At 49.8% G+C, this 9,129-nt stretch overlaps 1 protein-coding gene across 1 annotated transcript; it reads left to right on the forward strand.

The window, feature by feature from the left end:
• The first annotated feature begins 5,674 nt into the window (after positions 1-5,674).
• On the forward strand, positions 5,675-7,468 carry SIVA1 (SIVA1 apoptosis inducing factor). Its single transcript, XM_055717073.1, has 4 exons — positions 5,675-5,834; positions 5,992-6,180; positions 6,567-6,723; positions 7,239-7,468. The coding sequence occupies exons 1-4, from the start codon at positions 5,717-5,719 to the stop codon at positions 7,294-7,296; spliced, it is 522 nt and encodes a 173-aa protein (XP_055573048.1). The 5' UTR covers positions 5,675-5,716; the 3' UTR covers positions 7,297-7,468.
• Positions 7,469-9,129: the final 1,661 nt, after the last annotated feature.

The raw sequence follows: 9,129 nt of genomic DNA on the forward strand, positions 1-9,129 counted from the left end.
AGGTTGCTTGCAAAACAAGGCACAGAGGGGAAGACAGGAGACTGATGAATATTTAGATTCATAAAGCCAATTTGGACATTGTGGATATGTGGTCTGACCCTGCCTAAAACAGAAGGCAGAATTCTCCTCAGTTTGCTCTTTTCCAAGCTTGTAAGTGCTTTTCCTTTCAAGAAACCCTGCAGTCTTGATTTGCAATGTCTGTGATTTACACTGTCTGTGACTTTTGTTCTAGTCTGCATGTTTATTTCTAACTGCAATTTGGAGTAGTTGGAAGCAGTGGTTGACAGGCAAACATTTATTATGATTTTCTTACAGATGGATCCGAAACAAAAATCTTAAAATCCAGAATTGCTTACTGGAGTATTTAAGATCTAAATCTACACATTTTACAGGCAAAGTCTATTGTAGTTCAGGTCTGAATGTGATATATTTACTAATATCGGTCTCAGTGCAAAAGGGATGCAATGCCAGTTCTTACAAAGGGGTCAGTGTGATCCTGAGGACTGTGTATTGGTGAACCTGAGGAAGCTTCTAGCAATTCAATGTATTTATAAGTACATATAAGTAAGGAAGATGAGCAGTGAGGTATCATGTTTGCTGCTGCATTATTATTAAAAGTCAAATCCAAAAGCCAAGTAGGAAGAGCTACAGCTGTGTATTTTCAAGGCTGCGATGATACCAAACAGGCAATAAATTGACAGTATCAGTAAGTGTGCAGTACACGTGGGGGAAAAATAATCTCAGTTACATACTTAGAGTGATGGGTTCTGAATTAAGTGATTAGCACTCAGGGGGGTGATGCTGTGAACCATTTATGAATAGTTCCCTGAAAGCATCAGTTTGGTACTTCAGTAGTAATCAGAACGACAAATCAGATGTTAGGAATTACTAGGGAAGGGACCAAGAAGAAAACACCTTTAGATTTGTGCTGTCTGGGTGCACAGCATGCCCGCAGCAGGTGCGCTGGCCACCCAGCTTCAGGAAGGGCATTAGAGACTGTGAGAGGTATGGAAAAGGCTATCTGAGGCTGTCTGTGCCCTGCAGCCTGGGCATGCTGCGGGCACTCGGCCACCTCGTCCCCCACTGCCCTGAGCTCTTGAGTCACCTGGGGCTCCCTCCCTTCCTCCTCACCCACTCCAGGCACTCCCCAGAGCACTGGTGTGCGTTCGAGGCTTCCCGTGCCGTGCACCAGGACGTGGCATGGGCGATGTGGGGTGGGACACGCTGCAAGGGAGTGCTTCATCATGGCAAAATATTTTGGCTTGAATAAAAGGTGAAGGCAGATGCTAGAGCAGATGTCTTTATGGTCACGGGTGTTACACAGAGAGTCAATAGGGAATGTTTATTCATTATTTTTTATACAACCAGACAAAGGCAACACCCAAGGAAATTAACAGGAGGCAAACTGAAAACAAACCTGATGAAGCATCTTTTTTAAAGTAATATATTGCTAAATTACAGACCTTGCTAGACAAAATAGAAAATTAAACATTGCTGATTTTGAGAAGGGGGCTGGACAAATTAATGAAGAGGTGGCCTACTGACAGCTATTGATCATTAAGATCCACATGGAAATTTTGGCTCAGAAAATCTCTGAACATTAAACTGCTAGAAGCAATGAAGGTTAACTATGGCCAGAGTCCTTTGGTGCCTGCCCTGACTTTCTTGAAGCACTGGTAGAACCAGAATATTAGGAAACACAGACCTAGCAATCACAGTCATTTTGGTCTTTATTTTGGTCTTTAAATCTGCTTACTGCAAATGGAAACTACTGAAAGAAATGAAATGCAATTTTTCTTTGTTCTGTAAGTGACAAAGCTATCAACCAGGCAATTTGTCTGTAATTTTCACAGAGGCACAGGAGAAGCAAAGTGGCAAGAAAAAGACTCATTTTTATTCCCTGCTTTTTTTTTTCACAAACATGTTTTCAAGGATAAACCAGAATTTCACAATTTTTGTTAGTGGTTTGGGATTTGTTTGGGCTGCTTTTTTACATTCAGAAGCCGCATAACGTATCACACAATCCCATTAACTAACCTGGGAAATCATCAGCATTAATTTTCATGAATGCTCAGTGCCAGCAAGCTTTGCCAGACCAGATCTCAGCTTTCTTCTACTTCCAAATCACCGGTGCATCTTCCTCAAGGCTTACTGCTATGAAACTAATACTTAGAATCATTCTGTTGGATAACAAGTCAACAGACTGGCATACGAACCAGTTCCCTCCCTGCAGGATGCTAAGGCATGTTGGTAGAGACCAGACAGAATAATTTTCCTTCATAGCTTACAAATAGGAAATAGCTGATCAGTAACAGATGTTGTTAAGGTAGAGGGTTGCAAAGCAATTAAGAGATGTCACCACCTGAGACTGACTCAGATGGCTGCAACAGAAGATTTTGCATCTGCCCTGCAGTGGGGTAGTGGTGGCACATGTCAAATGTAATCAGCCTTCGGGGAAAGTGCCTTTAAACTTACCTGTTAGTGACAGCACCAGCAGCACCACTGCAGCACATGCTGCTCACTTTCAAATCTACTTCTGCGGTGGTCTGACCCAGGCTGGATGCCAGGTGCCCACCACAGCCGCTCCATCACTCCCCTTCTCAGCCAGGCAGGGGAGAGAAAATACAACAAAAGGCTCGTGGGTCACAATAGGGAGATCACTCAGCAATGGCTGCCATGGGCAAAACAGACTCGACTTGGGGAAAAATAGTTCAATTTACTACCATTCAAACCAGAAAAGCACCTTCCCCCCATCCCTCCCTTCTTCCCAGGCTTAACAATTCCCGATTTCTCTCCCTCCTCCCCCCGAGCAGCACAGGGGGATGGGGAATGGGGGTTACGGTCCGTTCATCACACGTTGTCTCTGCTGCTCCTTCCTCCTCACACTCTGCCTTGCTCCAGCGTGGGGTCCCTCCCATGGGAGACAGCCCTCTGTGAACCTCTCCAATGTGAGTCCTTCCCACGGGCTGCGGTTCTTCACACACTGCTCCAGGGTCGGTCCCTCCCATGGGGTGCAGTTCAGGAACAGACTGCTCCAGCCTGGGTCCCCTGTGGGGTCACAGGTCCTGCCCAAACCTGCTCCAGTGTGGGCTTCCCTTGGGTCACAGCCACCTTCAGGCACCCACCTGCTCTGGTGTGGGGTCATCCCTGGGCTGAGGTGGGTATCTGCTCCACCACGAACCTGCCTGGGCTGCAGGTGGGTATCTGCTCCACCATGAACCTGCCTGGGCTGCAGGGGCACAGCCTGCCTCACCATGGGCTTCACCATGGGCTGCAGGGGAATCTGCTCTGGTGCCTGGAGCACCTTCTCCCCGTCCTTCTTTACTAACCAGGGTGTCTGCAGAGTGGTTGCTCTCACATTCACTCCTCTCGCCGGTGCAGTTTTGGGTTTTTTTTTCCTTAATAAGCTATCCCAGAGGCACTACCACGGTTGCTGTTAAACTTGGCCTTGGTGGGTGGCAGGTCCACCTTGGAGCCGGCTGGCATTGGCTTCATTGGATGTGGGGGAAGCTTCTGGCATCTTCTCACAGAAGCCACCGCTGTAGCCCCCAGCTACCAAAACCTTGCCATGTAAATCCAATACAATTTAACATTCTGAGATCAGCATTTCAGAACACTCCTTCAAAAGTAAAGCAACACTTTTAGCTTCTTTCTATTTCGTCAAGTTCTCAGACATTCAAGTTGCATCCACACTGATCCCATGCCAAGGAAATGAGTGATCTGCTTCCCTCTGTCCTGACAGGGCTCCATCTGAGTGGGATTACATTGTGATTCACCCATAATCCCCAAAGAGCTTCAGGGACATTGGAGTGTCTATCTAATGAATATTTACAAAGAAATTGCCTTAGAGAGAAAAAGAAGACCGAGAGTTTTCAATGTGCAGTGGAAAATTGCCGAACCTCTTTAAGCATTCATTTGTAAGTACATGCAGAAAAAGCCAAAGTAGGAATCTCTGTGGCTAGAGAAGGCATGGCAGGAGTCGGGCTTTGGAGGTTAGAGCTCAGAAGGGATTTCTGTGACTTACTGTGCATTACAACCATAGCTTCCACTCTGCAGACCACGAGGTTGGGCTGATCAGCTGTACAGAAAAAAAACAAAAAACAAAAACAAAAACAAAACAAAACAAAAAATCATATTAATCTGTATGAAATCAGTGTGTTGTACCTGCAAACTAGTAGCAGTTCAGTAGCTAGTGGGAATGTGGGTTTTGGTGTTCATTGATGAAAAAAATCGCTCCTATACTTGGTTGTGATTTTGTCCAGAATCCTAGTGTACATACAGGTGAAGGTCTGAATTCAGACACCTCCCTGGAAGAAATGCAGCTGTTTGCGAGTGATAACCTTCTTAAATGCTGCAAAACGTAGTACTGGCAACACCAACGCTTTGAAGATGTTTGCCCTGAGAAAAACAAAGTATTTTCAAAATATACATAGTAACTGGACTGCTACTTGGATTGAACATGGTGCTTTTAATACATGGAATGGTACATAGGCTGGTATAGACAGCTTAGCTATAAATAGCAAATTAATTGCAGTAATTCCCTGCCACAGGATGAAGTGGGAAGCCTGGGGGAGCTCTGTGGTTTACCTGGAACCGAGCGTCAGCCCTGAGGCCTCGCTGGGCACCTGCCCTGGCCTGGCCTGTGGCAGCAGCTCTGCAGCCTCCTTGCTGGCTGTTTTTTTTACAAAAAACCAAAGTGAATTCTTGCACTTTTGCACAGTTCTGTCGATCCTACAGCATTTAGACACCTAAAGCTTTGGCAGGTGGTTTCAGTTTGACGTGCGGAATTGACCCCCACAGCTGGAGGAGGGTTACAGGCAGGTGCGGTTATGGCGGCGCTGGGTGCAAGGGGGGTCGCTCCCCTGATTCAACAAGCAGCCGGGCGCTTACTAAACGAAGTCACCCATATACATAAGGTTTGCGAACGTTCAGAATCTCCTCCCTCCGGTGCCTCTTCCAGATGTACTTTTCACCTTCCTGGGCAGTTAGCTGAAGTTCCCGTTTATCTCTGCATACATGAGCGGCCTTTGTGGTTTAGTTTCTGTTATCTTAAACCATCAGCTGGCTAAAGGTGAGCCCTTCCATGCTGCCCACTCTAACCATTCCTTACTGCCCACGCTCACCCTGCCAAGCTAACACGTGCCCGCTGGGCTGGTTTTAACCTCCATCAGCACGATCCCCGGGTGGGATCCACCCTCCTCGGGGTGGGGGCCGCTTGGGTAGGAGGTCGCTGATCTCCTCCTGCCACAGGAGCCAGAAGGCTCCTGATTTACATCCTTGTGGAGCTCATCTGCATCGGCACCAACTGCCCCTTCTGGAGGCGCCGTGCCGAGCTCCCGCCCCCCGCCCTGTTTCGCCGCTAACGTCCTTCTTACCCTGCTAACTGCTCCTGACCTCTGCCCGCAGCAGTTTTAGGGGTTTTCACTACGGTAAGTTCTAGGAAGCGCGGGGGGAGCCCGACCGCGAACGGAGCCGCAGCGGCTGCGGGAAGGAAGCCGGGGCGGGGAAAGCGGGTTGATGGGCATGCCCGGGCTCCGGGGCCGCGTTGCGCCGTCCCGCCCCGCGTGTACCCCGGCGGGAACAACCGAGCGGCCTCGGAGCGCCTCGGGCTGCTCGCCCCGCCCACCCCCCCGCGCGCCCCCGTGCCGCCCTGCCATTGGCCAGGCGCGGCGGTGACGCGGCGGGCGGCCCCGTGGGAGGCGGCGCCGGGCCCGCCATGCCGAAGCGCTCCTGCCCCTTCGGGGAGGGGGCCCCGCTGCAGCGGAAAACACGCGTGGGGCCGCGCGAGCTGAGCCGGGGCGTGCGCGGCGAGGAGCTGCGGCGGGAGGTCTGCGGTGAGGCGGGGCGCGGGGGGGCGGCGGGGCGCGGGGGGGCGGCGGGGCCGCTGCCGCACCGGGCCCGGGCCCCGGCCCCGCCTGCGGGCCGCCCCCGGGCCCGGCGGCGGTGGTGGTGGGGGGCCGCCCGCCCCTAACTCGCCTCTCCCGCCCGCAGAGAGGACCCGGCGGCTGCTCTTCAGGGGCGCCCAGGCGTACATGGAGGGCCCCGCCGCCGGCGGCCCGGTCACCCGCTCGCCGGAGCCGGCTGAGGAGGCCCAGGGCGGCAGCGCGGGGCGCCGCTGGAGCGGGCAGCTCCTCATCGGCCCCGACGGGCGGCTGCTGAGGCGCTCGGCCGCCGCCAAGGGTGAGTGGCCCCGCGGGGGCGGGCGGCTGCTGTGTGGGCCGGGCAGCGCGGGCCGGGCCCCTGGTGCGCCGGGGGGGTGGAGGTGGTGGGTGTCTCTGTGTGTGGGCTGGGGGGGTGGGTCCCGCCCGGGGGGGTCCCTCCGTCCCTCCCTGGTTCCTCTCGCCGTGTTTGAAGGAAGCGGTAGGTCTGAGCTCCACCGGTCGCCGCAGAACCGCCGTGCGTGGCCGCTGGGGACTCTCCGTGGGCCTGACCCGCAGCACAGGAGCCACCGACACCGTCACGGCCGCGGCCCCGCCGCCCCCGGAGCTGCGCGCCCAGCCCGCGCCCCGCGCCGCTCCCGTTCGCCGCGCGGTACCGCGCCCCTTAACGGCTTCTTTTCCGAGCAGTCCCGCCCGTGGGAGCATCCCGAGCCTGTTCGTCCTGTGTGCGAGCTGCCGACGTGAAGGAGGCGTGCACGCAGTGCGACCGCTTCGTCTGCCCCAGCTGCAGCAGGCTCTGCAGCTGCTGCAACACCCTCACCTGCTCCTCGTGCTCCACCGTTGAGTAAGTGCCTTTTCAATGTTTGAACTTACTTTAACTGTATGTGCCCTGAAAATTGTCTGTAGCATACGAAGACCCAGCAGATAACTCGCTCATCCGTGTAAAAGACTTGAACTCTTCCCGTGGTGCTTTAGCAGCCGTAAAATGGTCTGAAACGCAGAAAATATAATGCCACGTGAAGCAGTCCAATCAATCTTAGTGCATGTCTAGCTTAGCTTCCCATGTAAATGTTCTAGGAGGCAAAAATTCCTTTTGCTTTCCTGCCAGCTATATTGTAAGCTGGCTAGTGATGAATGAATGCGCTCCCAAGCAGTAATCTTATGTTTTTGTAATCATTGTTAACGGTTCTATGCCCACAAAAATACGTTGAGTGTGCTGTGTGGGAATCCCATGGTTACAGTTGATAATGGAATAGGGTGGCATTCTTTGTTATGTTCCAGAAACAGCAGATGCACTGACTATTTCTTATGATTTGCTTTTCTTTCTCTCTTCCCTATTCCCCCCCCCCCTTCCCCCAGTTATGGTGATGTGGGAGAGCAAGTTCTCTGCAATGGTTGTTCAATATTTCAAGTCTGAAAGTTGATGAAATAGCCTTTATGGCTAAGATGTCTGTAAATTTCATGAAGTCTCCTCCTTACGGCTGGTCAATTAATTCTTCTAGCACATGAATTAATATGGAAGCTCTGTGTTTTATATCTTTATATTGTACTTTTTAATATTGTAGCTAAATAAACATTTATATTTTGAAGATTTTTATATTATTTTGAGTCAACTTTCTCCTTTTCCCTAGTTGTGATATATGCGTATCTGGAAAGGGCCACTTTATGCTCTTACCTGGTGTTCCTTATGTAGTAAAAAATTCAAAATACTCATCCAGTGTCTTTCCACTTGTTCATGTTAGGACACACTTTTCTGTGTTATATAAATTAGTTGTTCCTTGTGTGCTTTCAGGTGAGTGTAAATCTATTCTGGACACGCAACATTTTGGATTTGCTGATTTCTGGTTAGATTTTTTTAAACTGTCACAAACATCTCATGATTACTGACAGCTTGAATGGTTTTAATTGTTCTTTCCATGGCAACTTTGATAAAAGAACGGTACACCAGCTTGGAGCAAGAAAGCTTTTCTCAGTAGTTAAGTATCAAAGACAATTTTCTTGTACCCTCCTTGCAGTGTCTTTCTTGGAAGGCAGCTCATATATATAACTTGATCATCTACACTGTAAACTTCATATTGTCCTGAGCACCCACTCAAAAATAGCACATGAAGTGGTCTGAAGAATGGTCAGTGCTCAAGTGTACATCTCCATAAATGAGCTCATTCCTCATTTTCCTTTCATATCACTGCAGAGACCGGTTTGCTTACTATTATTGTTTGTGCTGCAAGAGTAAGGCTATCATGAAGTACTACTGGAAGGCTCCTCAAAGTAATTTCCTTCTACTGTTTTTGCTATGTTTAAAAAAAAAAAGCACCAGACTTTTAATCTTGCAAACCAGATATGCATAGCTACAGTGGTCTTTACCTCAGGAAAATGATGATGTAAGTGGCTGATTTTAGACTGTAGGAAAAAAAAGGAACAGATTTGGTGGGAGAGGGGGGAATCTTGGGGCACTTGCAGCTAATGCTGTTTCCCAAATTATTTCCCCTGAATTCACAAAGCAAAGTCTGCCACTTATGCTTCCCAGTCTTCTCAACTGTGATTAGTATGTTTTGCATGGAGTAACTTTTTTTTTACCTCTTTCCCTCCACCCTAGCCACTTCCATTTGAAGAAATTGAAAGGCCCTTGCATGCAAGTCGAGAAGCATAGTGGGTATTTTTACATTTCAGAATACTGCAACTAACCAACCAGAACACTAGCAATGCTTTAACAAAGGTGATAGCTGTTGCTGAAGGGCTGTACTTCACAGCCGCACAGCGCGTGGCTTTGGATGTAGCGGCCACGATGAGGTGTAAGGTGACCTGCTTTCGAGCTCCAGTGTAATACTTTGGATAATTATGTGGAGACTTTTAAAAATGTGTGTCCTTCAGAGTGCTGGGGGGGCGCTTTACTGTGTCAGCCACCTGCGTGCTAGGCTAGTCTGGCTGCAGGCTCGGTTGTTCCCCTGTTCTGCATGCTTTGTAGCCAGTTAAGATGGGAGAGTGTACTAGTTCGTTCTCCAGTCTTGATGTTAAGCAAGTGTAAAACGTATCTTGTGCCTACTCCCAAAACAAACAAAAAAACCCCCGAGTCAGGTGAGCTAGTAGTGCAAGTATTAACTGTCTTTTCAGAACTAATAGGTTAAGCCAGGATGATGGCAGATCTCTGGTACAGTGCCCAGCTGTCAGGTATCGTAGGGCAGATAAAAATGTTCTTATGGTAATCATCTTAAAACGCCAAGCTGAGTTTTATGAATGGGAAGAGTCTGTG

Source organism: Falco cherrug, chromosome 7 (assembly GCF_023634085.1).
Source record: "Falco cherrug isolate bFalChe1 chromosome 7, bFalChe1.pri, whole genome shotgun sequence".
Taxonomy (NCBI): Eukaryota; Metazoa; Chordata; class Aves; order Falconiformes; family Falconidae; genus Falco; species Falco cherrug.

Bases quoted from the DNA above. Each gene is read 5' to 3' on its own strand.
- SIVA1 (XM_055717073.1), top strand. From the start codon at position 5,717: ATGCCGAAGCGCTCCTGCCCCTTCGGGGAGGGGGCCCCGCTGCAGCGG. The intron at 6,181-6,566 runs GTGAGTGGCCCC...TTTTCCGAGCAG, and splicing joins GCGCTCGGCCGCCGCCAAGG to TCCCGCCCGTGGGAGCATCC. The intron at 6,724-7,238 runs GTAAGTGCCTTT...CCCTTCCCCCAG, and splicing joins TCCTCGTGCTCCACCGTTGA to TTATGGTGATGTGGGAGAGC.